Below are 15,262 nucleotides of genomic sequence, written 5' to 3'. Positions count from 1 at the left end.
ATATGACAGTTTAATTTTTATCATTACATTATGGAAAATAATGAACTTTATCACAATATGCAAATTTTTTTAGAATGATCTGTAATTCTGGCCAATTCTGCATTTCTAGCTTGCAATAAATTCAAGATGCATTGTGATGGTATGAGGTTTTTAAAAAATGATAGGTTATAAAAAATTTTAAAATCCTCCCTGAAGGCCTAGGAGCACAAAGATATTTAAGAACTGATGTTCTAAAAACGAGTAACTAAAGAAAATTATTTGTAAGAACACCGACATTAGCTCCAAACATACTGAATCACATTCACCTTGGAAATCCTGTTTTACAATTCCAGATTAAAACTAATTTAAATCACTTGCAAGACTAAATGATTGCTTATAATAGCAGGAAGGTTTTACTTTCTTCATGATACAAAAACGTCACCGAGCCTTTCTTATATTTCCACTGCTCATTTTTTAAAATGTTGCCTATCCAAACAATTTTTGTTTTTTTATTCACGGTTATTGTCTGTCTATGCAACCTCACGTTGCTCCTTTATTTTATTTTTGGGGGTTGATGATTTAAAATACCTCCAGACATATTTTTGTCCAAATAAAAGAGGTATTGAGGTTCATGTGACCTTTTACTTAGAAGAAGAGCAGTTCTTTTTTATGAAGCAGAGGTTCATGCTACCCCTTGCCTCCTACTTGTAAGTTATACATCACTTTTCTTTGTTTCAATTTTGGTCACTCCAACTAAAAATATTTTCATATCTGTGAGTATGTAAAGAAGCATGATAGATCATTTCGAGACAATTTTTTAAATATTTTATATGCTAAAACTGTGTTTTTTTTGTTTGTTGCCTCAGGGCAACATTGCACAGTTAGGGCCCTTTTGCTCAGACAATATTATTCTAATACGATGATATGCAATTGATTACAAAATAATTATCGCAGCCAATTTTTTTACTTTATTATTGACTAACAGCAACAGGAGATTGATGCCAGGTCATTTCATGGACAAAATGTGCATGGTTCATAAGTTGGGGTCATTCTTGATGAAAACATGAGGATCTACTGTCCAACCATTATTTCATTGTTTGTTTATCATCAAAACTGACTTCAGTCCCAAAGAGTGATAAACTGGTCATCAATAAACAAATGGCCCCATTCCAAGGCAGGCAAAGACTGAAGCAATACCTGCCAAACCCAAAAACACGAGTCTGCAGGGCACTTTGTATGGCTGGTGCAGATGGTGTTCCTTACAACCTTATATCTGGTAGATTTGGTGGCCGTGCAGCCACCAAATCTACCAGATATGGGAGCTGGTGGAAATGTTATTCTTTGCTTGGTTCAAATTCTAACAAAGAATCAGAACTACAAACTCTTTAAAGAAGAACCTGCACCCCTAACTATAGTGACTGATGTGAATCTGGTTGCTACAACCCATAGATAATCAAATAAACAGATGGTGATTCCCAGGTACGCCAATAATCAAGTGCCAAAAATGTGATATGCACTCTTTTTCCCATCAGCAAGAAATTCCTTCCTGATGTAAAAGACTGATTTCAACATCCTTAGTGATTCTAACTCCACCAAATATACACACGTACAAACACACAAATGTATGTTTTAGAAATTTGCTTAAATGTATGTTAGTTGGTCATTTTATATTTGAGTTGGAACCATGTCTGATTTATTTTTGTCAAAAAGTTTTTTTATGAATATAGTTTTTGTTTGATTTGTATTATATTTCTCATAATCACTGTAGAAAACTTGGCGTTCTAGACCCCTTGTAGCACAATGTTGCCCTGAGGCAACAAATCCAAATCCGGTTCCGGGAGGTGTCAGGGTCCAATTTTATGATTGATATGTAATTAAGGGCCAACAAGCTCCCAAAGAATGCAGGAAAATATTTTTTCCCCGACAAAATACAAAGTCATGCCATAGAGGGCTAGTAACCATTTAAAAGTTCAAAGCAAGGCAAACATGCTATGTAAATGAAAATGCAATGTATTGAAAGCAGTTGTAAGAGGCGCTGAAATTAAAGATAGTCATGAGCCCTTACCTGCTGTTTAATCTATGTGTTTCCTTACAGCATTTGTCCCGATACCCCAGAGAACACAGTCGAAGGACACATGTCATAATGCTAAAAACAATTAAAAGGAGACATGGCATCTGGAACAGACATTAATTTCTTGATGAAAGCTCCTGAAAATAGATAAAAATTATTAGTGAACAACTGCATGATTGACACTTAAAACCTCACATGTTCAGTGTATTTCTATTCTATGAACAAGATGCATTAAGATATTTTTTAATCTTAAGAAATCTTGCTTGACTAAATGATACAATTTTTGTCTAAAGAATGAGTCTCATGCATTGGCCCTATGAAAATATTGCTTGGCAGGGGGAGGGAAATGATTGCAGATGCAAAACAAACAGCCTGGATTTTTTTTCTCTGATCACAGTGAAAATGAGCAGTAGCAACTTTCTCAAGCCCAAGACAAAAGCCAAATTTTCTGGAGTAACAAAATTACCTAATTCAGCTGATACCCATACGTGAGGTAAACTTCCAAGGTGACATTTGAGTTTAATTAAATGCAAATAAAAGAAAGACAGCATATAATCTCTTTAGTTGTCTGCAGTTGCCAAAGTACAAGATTTAACAAGGTTGCTTTGAAGTCCTTTGCTTTGCTCTTTATCCTTTGGGCAAAATGTAATAGATCCAACATGTCATTCAGTATGTGTAAAATATCAGATTTGATAATATGACATATCTGGTTCAATAACCAGATATGTCAGAGCCACAGGGAAATTATTATGCATTGCTATAGGTGATGTAACCTTTGCCCCTGACACCACAACAGATTCCTTCCATATGCTGGCAGCTTTCTGTTATTCCAATGAATAATAGAAGGAATATTATGAAGTATCAGGCAGCTGCATGGCAAAAGACTTCAGTCATTTTTCATTCTTTACCGACCAGGAAAAGAGCCTTTCCTCTGTTGCAGAAGAAAAACAGATTCACTGAAAATCACCTCATTAATTTTAATGTCCAAGCTTCTAGCCGCAGCTATTAACAGTAGGTTAAACTGAAAAATCAAGGTTATGAATATTAGCCATTAGCATCAAGTTTGATGGAATAATTTGTCAGGTTTTGATGAACAAACACAATAATTATTCTTTTTATTTTTTATCTTTTTGACAGCAGATATAAGGGTTTTTGTTCTTTTTAAAATTCTGCATTAAATCAGGTCTTTCATAACGTAACGCTGCAAAGTAAAGAATATATTTTCCCACATCTTGAAGAGGTAAGATGTGTTTTCCAGGCACATCCCTCAGTTGTCATAATATGCTGTATATATCAAATATGACCTGAAGGAAATTTGATTGCCCAATTTAATGCCTTGAAATTGGGCTCCTGTCTCTTTAAGAAGCTCCTGCTCTTTCCAACACTCCCCCTTCAGCATATCATTTCAATAGTGTTTCTTATTAGTGCACTTACAGCTATTCTTTGGAGTCTTTAAATTATACGCAGTTTGCATGCTAAGTTCAACAGACTCGACAGGTTTTTGCTAATTTTCTGCCTGTTGTCAGGAATGATGTGATTTGACTTTCAATGGGATTCTTTCCAGGAAAATAAAGTAAGTTCCATGAGGTAACCTCTACATTCAGGGAAAGTAGCTGCATAGCCATGGTTCGACATCTTTTACACCATGTGTCACTTTTTTAAACCTTCATGTCTTTGTCCACAAATACTTCCCTCAATGGAGTCATCCACATTTACAAATGGCCTAATACAAAGAATACATGCTGCTGTTTATTTTGAACCGTAACTGCTGTTTTCACTCACATATGTAAATGTATTAAAGTTTGAGAACCACATCTGTGTTCATTCCAGACTTGGATCACGCCAAGTCTGCTGTTTCCTCTATTCTTTGTGAAATGACAAGTGAAAGGCAAAAATGAACAATGACGTGAAAGCAGAACCCCAAAGGCGCATTAAAAGGATTCATAGGCTCATCTGTTAGAGACTTAACACTGGAAGATTTTGCTCTTGTTTACGTGGTGCATATTTATGCAGACACAAATCACCAGGAGGAAAACATTGGCAATACAAGCTAAACACTTGTCAGCATGTTCACCAGTGGGTGTCCTGTATTTAACAGGGAAACAGACATCTGTGATCTTATGTTTTGTGTTTGCCTTGTGATCAATCTGTTTGCTTTTTTCATTTTGCAAAACTATGTAGAAGAAGCTTCATTTTGCTTTTAATCTTTTTTTGCGTGTGTGTTGTGTACAGATGTGTATCTAAATTTGCCGTTTTCAGCATTGTGGCCAGGTAGCAACAAGGTTTCAGGTTCCAATCCCTGCTGTAGTTGGAATATTTTCTCTTTCTGCACACATGAGCTTTCTCTGAGTAATTAAGTTACTCTTATAATTAAGTTACATCCACCTTATGTGGGCCACGCCACTCACCCACTGGCTACTTCAGTCACCATTCTCTCTCCGTGAGCCTGCATATTGCATAGAAAATGGATGGTTAGATAGTTCTGAGCTGTTAAATATTTTTCTTCTCGTAATTAAAAGTAACACACAAGGTCCACACAAAGTAAATCATCGCATGACTGAAGTTTTCAATATGGACTACATCTCAGTTTCAAAAAATGTCATTACTATTTGTTCCTTTATCTCCAAATATGTTTAATTTGCTGTAAATTCAGATATTTTGAGAACTTGCAGTGGGCCATGACTCCTACAAACTTTGAAAAGCTTCAAATCACAATTGCAAGGGTCAAACAGTATACAGCCAATACTTCTTGGCTGTATACTGCTTAACATGTATGACTCCTGTCTACATACAGTATGTATGAAAAGTCTTCTATTCATTTGATCTCTTGTTTATAAAAAAACATCATTCAGTTTTTTTGTTTTTTTTTTGTCCACATTACTAGTATAATATAAACAACTCTCAGTTTCAGTCTTTGTATTGTCTGTTCCATGCATAAAACCCCCCCTGCAAGAATACAGTAAGACGATTCAGTGATAAATAGACTATCACTCACTGACTGGAAGTTGAGCTGATATTTCTGGTAATTAAATATGAATACATAATTACTAATTATTCCTTATTTTACATACTTAAAACAATAATTCCAGGCAAAACGATGGACACAGCAATTGCATCTAATAATTAGCAAACGGTTTTTAATTGAGTCAGACCATTTCATTCACGTCTCAGGGACGGCAGTTAATTGTTGTCAATGACTCAATGAGAAAACAATTACTGGATGATGTTGTCACATTAAAGAATAAAATATGTTTTTCCAGATAGTGTAAGGTTTGAATTAAAACGAAGCAAAAATGACTCAGGGGATGAACGGCTAAATGATGTCAGTGTGTTCATGTTTACTTTCCTTTGTTCTATCACACACAGGGCTTTTCTAACAAGAAACAGATTTTACAGTTGTCTCAGACATGTAAACATGCTTTTGCACCGAGTTTCAACTCTGATATTTAGTTCAAAACATGAGACAGAGCCCATTCCAGGATCGTGTGATAATTGCACCCATGAGGGCAAAGGCTGTCTCAGTGATGTTTTGCATCTGTTTTTGTCACACATTTTGACAAATATTAACTCTGACTAAACTTTCAACAAATTGTTCAAAGAAATATTTCACATTTTTATTGTGTTTTTGGCCTTTGTTAAAAAATGTGAGGGAAACCCCTTAAAATACTTAGTTCAATGATATCTGAATAAAACAAAATAAATATGAATGCTTATTTACACTGGGTCCACAGCAGGGTGGGGCTGGACTTTTTTGTTTGTTTGTTTGTTTGTTTTGTTTTGCTGTTTGTTTGTGAGTTGCTGTTAATGTTATAGAAAAACATTAGGACCATATTGAAAGTAGACAAAAGTCAAACCTTCTGGGATTATGCTATTTTCATAAATGAGCTTAAATTGAATTCACTGGACAGCAGAATGGAAAAGACGTCATTATCTAAATATAGCACTCCAGGATGGGAAACTCATACCAACTGTAAAGCATGGAGGTGGGAGTGTTATGGTTTGGGAATGATTTCTTCCAGATAGGCAGTTCACCATCATAGAACTCACTAAAAATTGTATCATGTATCAAAGGCATCTTAAGGAGAACGTGAGTCCATCTGTGAAAAATTTAAGCTGAAGCAGAATTGGAAACTGCAACACGACAACAACTCAACACACACAAGTAAACAAGGGCTGGTTGAAATTTAAGAAATGAAAAGTTCAGGACAAAGTCAAAGCCCACACCTTTCTCCTTGATGGTCTGTCTAGTATACAGCCATTACTTCTTGTAGTGCCATACTTCTGCTATTTTTGGATGATAGATGGGCTGCTCTGGAATTTAGTTAAAGGAAACAGATTAAAAGGGTTGAATACATACACACACTGCAATTTTAGATATTAATAAAAAAAACATGAAAATCACATATCATTTTCCTTGGTCTATCACATAAATTCCTATTAAATGCTATTAAAATGTTCCCAAATCTTTTGAAGTTCAATAAATCTGGCTGTGATACGTTTATGACATAGTTTGCAGCCAGACTCCAGAAATGCTTCGTTTTTTTTTCTTTTTCATTATTATTTTTGCAAATATGAGAATTTATGACCGAACACAGTTCTTACTTTAACATAGGTCAGAAAATTCTTTAAAAAAAATTTTAATTTTTTTTTAAACAATTATCTGACCTGTAATTTAATGATTAATAGACATGTTTAAAAAACATGTCTACTATGAAGGTAACTTAAAGTTTATACTCATAAACTTTAAGTTACAATCATAACTTAAAGTTTATGATTGTAGTATGCTAACTTGTGAAAAAGTTAGAAGGATTTAAATACTTTGGGAAAAGTCCTACATGTTTTGTTAAAAGACTCAGCATCATCATACTGCTTGGTGTCACTGCCATCATTATTTCAATATGCAGGAAAAAACATCTAAGCATACAACACATTTTTATTTTATTATACATATATATGTATTTTATTCAACATAAAAAATATTATGGTGAATACACCAACTTGTTTCATTTGTACTTTTGCCTAAACCAAGGCATTAAACATATGCATCATCGTTCCAAAAGCATTCATTGTGTTTTTTAACAAAACAAGAAACATTTTTGAAACATTTCAAACATTTGTATTTCTGTAACAGCATGAATGTCTGCTTTAGATTTGCAGTCCTGTCCTAAAAATTAGACTCTTATCATCCCTGTAAACAACCATTAATCATCGTGACACATTCTGCATGCCTTTTGATCTGGAAATCATGGAATCTATCTGAGGGCTATCATTATTAATTCAAATTGGAGGTCAAGAAGACTGAAAGTACGAGTGAACCCTGATGAATTCCCAAGAGAGGGATATTGGAGGGAATCCAATGAAAAGAAATCATGTGGCTGAATAAATGTAATCAACACTAAAAAGCAGATGTGGTATGAAAATTATGTACAAAAGTGGTCTTTGTTTTCTTTTAGTTAATTAAACATGCAGGAGGATGCAAAGTATTCCTTCTGTACAAATGAATGTGGTGAGATATGGTGCTAAGGCGTGTTTGTGGCTAGAAAAAAAGCACATGGAAGTTACATCCAGTTGGATAAGCTTCACCCTGACCTTCAGACTATCCATTCCAGTGCTGCCCTCTGTCTTCTCAACAAGTAAAGCTGGTGTGCACAACACAGGTTATGTTTAGATTTCTACTTTAATGCCTGTTTTCTAAGTGAAGCAAATAGACGCCTGGATATTAATATTGAAACTTTGACTTGAGATTTATTTTTGAAATGTACTGTTTAAGTTTGAAAGTTATGTACATATTGTAAATAGTGTTGGGTTGTCACTACTGATATCTGGCAAGGCATAATGCAAATGTTAATTGTATCAATACTTTTACTATACAAAAATATGAATGTGAGGAGCTTTACTGCTGCCTGTAGGTGCCACTATTCATTTGATAATTTCCGTCAAATCAGTCATTTACAATGGCTTTTTGAGGAGCAGAACTGTGCCAAAGTGTTTGTTGCACTAGCTTTTCTCTGTTGTTTTAAGCACAATTAAAGAAGCTGGACCCGTGCGTTCCCAGTTACTCGTGTTTCCCTGGGCATATCTAGTTTTGTTGTGACAAATTTCAAAATGTCTCAAAAGAAAAGACGGGTTCAGAGTAGCTAGTCAAATGCAGTCGTGACTGTAAAGCAAAACAAAATTAAAGCAGAAAATCTCAGTTTCAGTTTACTCAAATCAAGTTAGATTTTCTTAGAATGTTTCAAAGAGCATGCAAAGCAGAGGGGGCAAGCCAAAACAGGATTTGGACGAGGTCAGAAAACGGGCAGAATAGAAACAGAGGGAAAGCAGAGGCTGTCAACAAATACCTGGCTTATATGCTCAGAGGTAAACCTGAGGCTGTCAACAGGTTTAACTCCACCAAGACAAGTGGCAGAACAGAAACTGCTTTCCTATACAAATCAAACTAGATACATGTACATTTTATTGCCTTAGATACGGTGTAATCTCGGAAGCATTTGTTTCCCTCCTCTCACGCAGTTCCTAATTTTTACTTGGCCTGTGCTGGGGAAAGGTAAAAAGCCATTAAGACTGATTAGGAACATTGATATAGGTTGCTGGGAGTTATGACAGATCAGATGATTCATCTGGCAGGAAATGCAGGGAAAGGGGGAGTGGAAGAAAAAGCAGAACGATTACCTTCAACAGGAGAATTGCCTCATCTTCAAAAGTACACATGTAGTCAACACTGTATGCCTAATAAACAATAAAAAAATGTTGTTTTGCTAATAGTTTTTTATTTTTAACTTTGTGCTAACTGTTAGCACTGTCTCTACAAAGTGTTGTTTATTTTCAACAGCATTTAATAATCATATTATACCCATCTACCTTTCTAATGGGTTTCCATGTCTCTAATGTTACAACCACATAATTGAATGTGTTTTGTTAGGATTTTATGCCAATTGTGCAGAATTCTGAAGTTGATAGATATGGATGTGACGTTTACTCTTTGTATCCCAATTAAACCTGGGAAAGCATGGTGTGCATTTGAATTAAATTCCCTTAACCCACTATTTTAGAGAAGCAGAACCAGCAGCAAGGTTTTCCAACAACAAACATCAGTAGATTGGAAATGTGATTGCTTCTGCCTTGAACAATAGCACAAACAGGCCAAATTGGGCAGAGAACATCTGTAAGGAACAAGTTTTTTTTTTAACGTGTCCTGTCCCGCAGTGTGGCTCTCAGAATTGTTGTCTGAATGCCAAGATGAATCTCAACAGACTTACTTTCACAGCCGGAGCTCTATGGTTTTCTCTCCACTTGCATTGTTAGAAATTGCATTGGGTTTATTTCAAATGTAAAGGACATACAGATTGAAGAGAAAGGGGACAAAAGCTTAAAGAAAAACAAGCAGATAAGATTAGAAGAAAGAACAGCTAGAGTACTAGTACTACAAAATGTATAGTGATAATCGCAGCCAATCAGAAAATAGCTAAATCACCTGTGGGAGCATCTGTACATATGAGAGAAAGAGAGGATGCTTGTGTCTATAAGGTTTCTCCATAAGAATGTTCGATAGAAGGTGTGAGGAGCCATAAACCCGTCCCTGGTACACAAAGCAGACATGGGGGAGATCGGAGCCCCAGGCCTCCATAGGCCTATGAGGTTTTAGGCACATTTTACCACATTCATATGCTTCCAGACCGGTTCTGCTCCAATGCAGCACATCTTCCTTTAAATTGGTAACTTCTACATGTTGCAGTAAAGCAACATGGTACTCCAAATTCTGCTCTCTAATCCTCAAATGCTCAATCATTAATACATCAGGCTATTTACCTCTGAATTCCTTCATTATTAATTATTAAGATCAAATCAGTCAAATCTGTTAATTACTGAAAGCTTAGTCCCCAGGGTGAATGAATCACTTTGATGATTTTAAACCTTAAAGAGTAACAAAAAAAAATAACTTTTGAAAAATGTAAAGGAGCGAATACTCTTTTACAGCACTGTGGGTCACAAATACCACAAGAAAATGCTCTTCCTGGTATTGCACAATGATGTGTTAATAAGGCTCCAGTCACCAGTCACTACCTTCCTTTATTTCTTGCATTACTCATCACATCCCCAAGTCAAGAGTAAAATCTTTTTGCACAACATTTACCAGCAATGATGAGCGTAATATATATATTTTTTTGATTAGTCAGTTTTCCAGGTAAACACCCCAATAAGAATTGAAAAAAGAAGCTTGGATCAGGTGAAAACTGGTTTTCTGGGTGTTTATGAAGGTTTATGTTTTATGTTGAGCAACAAGTTAAAAGACCCGCATTTCCATTTCAAGAGAAGGTGGGGAAAAACGTCTGCAGCGGTTTCAGCTTTCATTGTTCTAAGTATCAGGTGTACTTTGAACAGGCTTGTGTTTGGCTAAAACTACTCCTGCGCAGGATGGGTGGGGTGAAGGGATGTGTGTCTGAGCAGACAAGGTGAAGTCTCCTGTTCGGATTCATGCTCAGGCAAAGAGCGGACTTGAATGGAATCCTGTCGCTGTGACTCTGTACGGTATACTCAGGGATATTTGACTCTTTGGAAATAACAGCTTGGAAAACTTGTGAGTATACAATGGAGACAAGCAGTGACACCACAAAAATTCTTGGAAAGGGTCTGGAATACCTTCGGAAGCAAATGGAACGGGAAGGTGAGACAAAGGGACGTATGAGTGCCGTGGAAAGGCTTGCTGCGAGTAAACCAAAGTACGTCAAAAGTCAGCAAGTGGTCAACTCTACCCAGGAGCCAGTGATCAGTCTTGGTTCAGCATCTTTGAGTAGCACCGGGTCTTCAAGCCAAAGCATAAACCGCAATGGAAATCTTGTCTCTGGGAGTACCTCACCAGTGAATAAAGATGTTCCACAACTCTGTTTACCGGGACAACAACATCGGCCCACTGTCAAAAAAAGACCAGACTCTATTCTGCTTTACAGGCAGAAATGTGACTTACTTCGAGGATCAGCACTCAAGAACCGAAGGCACCCCATAACTAGAAAGCCGCCACTCAATTCTGGGGATAAACATGTTCTGGCTGCTGACAGGGAATGTGATCATGAAGGCAGCGAGGAAAAAATCAGCACACCTGAAGGAAAAGCAAAGGAATGTAGCATCGGTGTAGTTATTTCTCAGTTGGACAACAAGTCTAATGGAGCAACAGAGGAAAACAGCGAAAAGCCAACAGCTGGTGGTCTTCTTGCAGTTCCTGACATTGAGAGGACGACTGGCAAGGGAGTGAGCCGTTCCCACTCGGATATCAGCTCCAGATACTCTAAAAACTTTGCAGACTTTGATGCATTTTTCAAGTACTGCGGCCTGGACGGTGAGATGATTGAGACCTTGGGGAGGGAGAACTTCTCGGCACGCTCTGAAGAGATTGTGATAAACATTAGGAGCGTCAGCATCTCCACATCCGACGATGGTTTCTCAAGAGATAGCGGTGACAGCGATGGGCTTCTTCAGGACGAGCTGCACAAAAAAATACAGCAAGGCACGTCGGTAATTGAGCGCAATGCGCGTATCATCAAGTGGCTGTACAGCTGCAAAAATGCTTCGGATGCTGGAAAGACGTTACGGGACCTTGACTGAATGTTACATAAAAGTTACAGATTTTTTTGGTGGAACCTAATATGATTGTGACTGACTTCCAGTTCTTGCATTCCGGACAGTAAATATCACCAACTGATGGATTCAAGATTGTGGCAACATGTGTTGCTGCCACGTTGTCCAAAATTGTATCTTGAGCACAATGTGACTGACGTATGTGAAAACGTATAAGAAGTTGGAGATGTTGTTGTACAAACTTTTTTTCTGTCTTGAGATTAACTCAACTGACAATTTTGCAAATTATAGCTATATTGAACAGTTGTGAAAATGCCTTTATCATACCACTTGGAAGAATTGTGGTAGAGAGTATAGGGCTAAAAGTCCACTAAGCTCAGCTGTGGTTTAGAGTAATTACCGTGTACCTTGTCATAATCTTCTAATAAACCACATTATGCATTTAAAATATGTGTGAAGTTTTGACAAACTGTAGTGCATACCCTCAAATGGAATTTCATTCTAACAATCATATATTTTAGTATTAAATTTGAAGTATTACTATGTCATTTATCCTCAAAACTAGTTCAATTTTTTTCCACCAATGTTTTAAAAAACTAATGGTATTGTGAATTGGTATGAGTAATTACATAAAGATGAAAGGCTTTTTGGATTTGTGATTTTTGTTGGACACATCTGTGGATCATGTTCATAATTTGTGGATTTTTCAGATTACCTCAAACATGAAAGGGGACTCAAATAACAGTTTACGTAGCGTGCCTTTAAGGTTCATAGTCTGATGAGTGCACTCCTCATTCTTCCTCGGGTGAAAGGTATGCAGTCAATCCTGCACACACACAGACAAAAGAAATACAAATAATGTCAGTCTGTAAGACAAGCTGCTTTCTTACATGTCACTTAAGTAGCAGCAATTAATAAGAGAGTGAAAAAAAAACAGGAAAGAAGTGATCATTTCCCCAGACAAGCTGTCAGCTGGACCTTTAAGATCTGGGTGAGAAGAATGTGGCTGGTAATCTGATGGGCTTATGTCCAGTGACCCGTTGAAACTATCTCTACTTACCTCCCAGTTTTCGCCTGCTTTGTCTCTTCAACACACACCCCATTTTCTGAATCCTTTCCAAATTTGCTCCAGTTAGTTTGACCCTCAGAGAGTGTAATTGAAGATGAAAAAAAACATAACATATTGACTAGGGGCTCAAGCAACATTAACCCACAGTTTTTTCTATTAATTTGGAAAGTTATGACACTAATATTTTATGGACATGAAAGTAGGTTCTAACTACTTCACAATTGTAAAAATATATTTCACTAACTTGGAAGGTGTGCCATAACAAATCACTTCCTGCCATCTCTACTTGTCAGCTGCCAGGTCTTAAAGTTGGTTGAAAAACTGATCCATTAATACCTTAGTGGCATTATGATTTTTACAACGTCCTGACTTTAACATAACTCAAATCAAAGTTAAACCACCATTCCTTAAACTTTTTATCCAGAATGTGTGACATTCAAACAAAGCAATTAATTACTTAGTTTCCAACTAGTGTGCTACATGTGATTTAAAAAATCCATTAATGATACAATAGAATAATCGACCTTGTTGGTGGCAGCAAGTATCTGTCTGTTTTATAAAAATTAACAAAACTAACTTTAGGTTTAATTTATTACTATAGTAACACATGGTATTGTAAATTGTTATTTATTCCTGAGAAAATCTGCTGTCTTAGAAAGATTTACAACTCGCATCTGGTGACATCACATAGGGCATAAAGCAATATCTCATGCAAACCTCTTTTGAGGATGACCATTATTTATTGTTTTTCCCCATCTTTTTTTCCATGCTTTAAAGAAATCTCCTTTGTAAAAATTTACTTGTATTCCAAGCACCTGCAGCAAAATATTGTAGCCATATGTGGGAGTAGACTTCAATGCTTCATAAGCGACATCAGCATCTATAAGAAGTCATTTGTCTACCACTGTGTTTACAAATTGTCAAGCTGATCAGCTTGATTCTTGTACATATTGTGATGTTGGCAAGCCAAATAAGATTCCATGTGCTTTTAAAGAACTTATTGCAAAATCAGTTCTTTATTGCAAAATCAGTGGGCATAGTAAAACACTACTGTATATCTTTGAAATATAATTGAGATCCTGATCATTTTTATCATATGTGGCAACCAACTACAAAAGATTGTTTAGATTCAAAAGGAGGGCTGGTCTACCTTAATATAATTGCTTATCTGAGCAATAGATTTTCCATAGGGAGTGTCTTCTAACCTCATTCCTGATTTGTGAGAACCATGAAACAAACAGTGGATTACAATCTTCCTGAACTGGCCTGCAATTTTTCAATTGAGTCTGAAAATACCCTAACAATAAAAACCATCATCTTACCATAATACTGCTGCTCCCATGTTTCAATATGTGGGGTGATGTGCGATTATTCTTTTCTTTCACACATAAGAAAATGGTCCAAAACGTTGTTCTGGACCGAGAGAGAAAACCTTTTCCTCATAGCTGCTTTTTCTTCTATATTACTTTTTAAAAGTTTAAGTGAGATTTTTTTTATGTCTTTCTTCTTGTCGCACTTCCATGACGGCTGTTTTCTGGAGTGGAAAATAAACAGCTGGGGCTTTTTATGTTAAGGCTGTGGGGTTGCAGGTCCTACAGACTTATGGGTCTCTTGGCTACTTTTCTGATTTATGCTCTATGTCAGTTAAGGATGAGGGCCATGTCTTGGTAGGATTAGAGCTGTCCTGTTATGTTCCTGTTATGTTTTCATTTTCAGATTATTGATTGAACTCTGTTTTGTCATGTGTTGCCTGAACCTTCTTTGAAGCTCTCTACAATGTTATCCTTGCCCTGGTGGTTGAACTCCCTGGTCTTCAAGATGTTGTTTATTTACTGATGTTCTCTAAGTAATTTCTGAGCCCTTCGTGAAACTATGTAAAAGGAGAAATTTTACATAGGTGGACTAGTTTACTTGTTAGGTACTTTCAGATGGCAGTTGGTATAGCTGTGTTTTGTTTTTTTAGGATGTTAGGGTAAAAGAAAGTAAAAATACAAGAACACCAAGGTTTTTTTTCATTGTTTTTTCCTCATCATTATAAATTACCAATAAAACACATTCAAGACTGTTGTAACATGAGATAGTATGATAAAGTCAGAGGGAAGGGATTTTTTTTAATGCAATCTTTGATTCTGAAGACAGACATACTGTCTTTTAATTACATGTGGAAAAATATTAATGCATAAATAAAGGTCTTTTATCATAGATGACAATGTAGACGTTCACTACATTAGGAGAATTAAACCCTTGCTGTTAAATAAAAAGTACAAAATAAGATGGAAAATATTGGAGTTCTAATGCACATGAAAGCTTGCACAGATGTTGCCTTACCACATCACGCACTTAGTTGTCCGATTGTCCTGTCCCCATCCCCCCATCTGCAAAATAAAAACAGAAGTACATGTGCGCAGTCCTCAGTCACGTGTAGGAGAAAAACCCCAGCAAAACACGGGATTAAAAAAAGGCAATGATTGACACCGCAGATTAGCCAATCAGATGCGTTGCTTCGGGTAGCAACAGCGTAAATTCGAACATATTGTCCAATAAGAAAGCAGAGGGGGCGTGAACGAATT

The 15,262-nt window shown here is 36.5% G+C and overlaps 1 protein-coding gene and 1 long non-coding RNA gene across 2 annotated transcripts; one reads left to right on the top strand and one right to left on the bottom strand.

Annotated features, from left to right (window-relative positions):
* Window positions 1-43: 43 nt before the first annotated feature.
* LOC108165740 (uncharacterized) lies at window positions 44-15,114 on the bottom strand. Its single transcript, XR_001776067.1, has 3 exons — window positions 15,021-15,114; window positions 12,339-12,449; window positions 44-2,187 (listed from the first exon to the last, which is right to left on the bottom strand). It is a non-coding gene; the product is annotated as an uncharacterized LOC108165740 (long non-coding RNA).
* Window positions 6,892-12,071, top strand: fam110c (family with sequence similarity 110 member C). The gene has a single exon (XM_017302056.1). It carries the CDS (start codon window positions 10,640-10,642, stop codon window positions 11,648-11,650), a length of 1,011 nt encoding a protein of 336 aa, XP_017157545.1. The 5' UTR covers window positions 6,892-10,639; the 3' UTR covers window positions 11,651-12,071.
* Window positions 15,115-15,262: the final 148 nt, after the last annotated feature.

The sequence above is a fragment of the Poecilia reticulata genome, linkage group LG21 (genome assembly GCF_000633615.1).
Source record: "Poecilia reticulata strain Guanapo linkage group LG21, Guppy_female_1.0+MT, whole genome shotgun sequence".
NCBI classification, from domain to species: domain Eukaryota; kingdom Metazoa; phylum Chordata; class Actinopteri; order Cyprinodontiformes; family Poeciliidae; genus Poecilia; species Poecilia reticulata.
The sequence above is the reverse complement of the archived record's forward strand: the minus strand, read 5'-3'. Positions and strand labels throughout refer to the sequence as shown.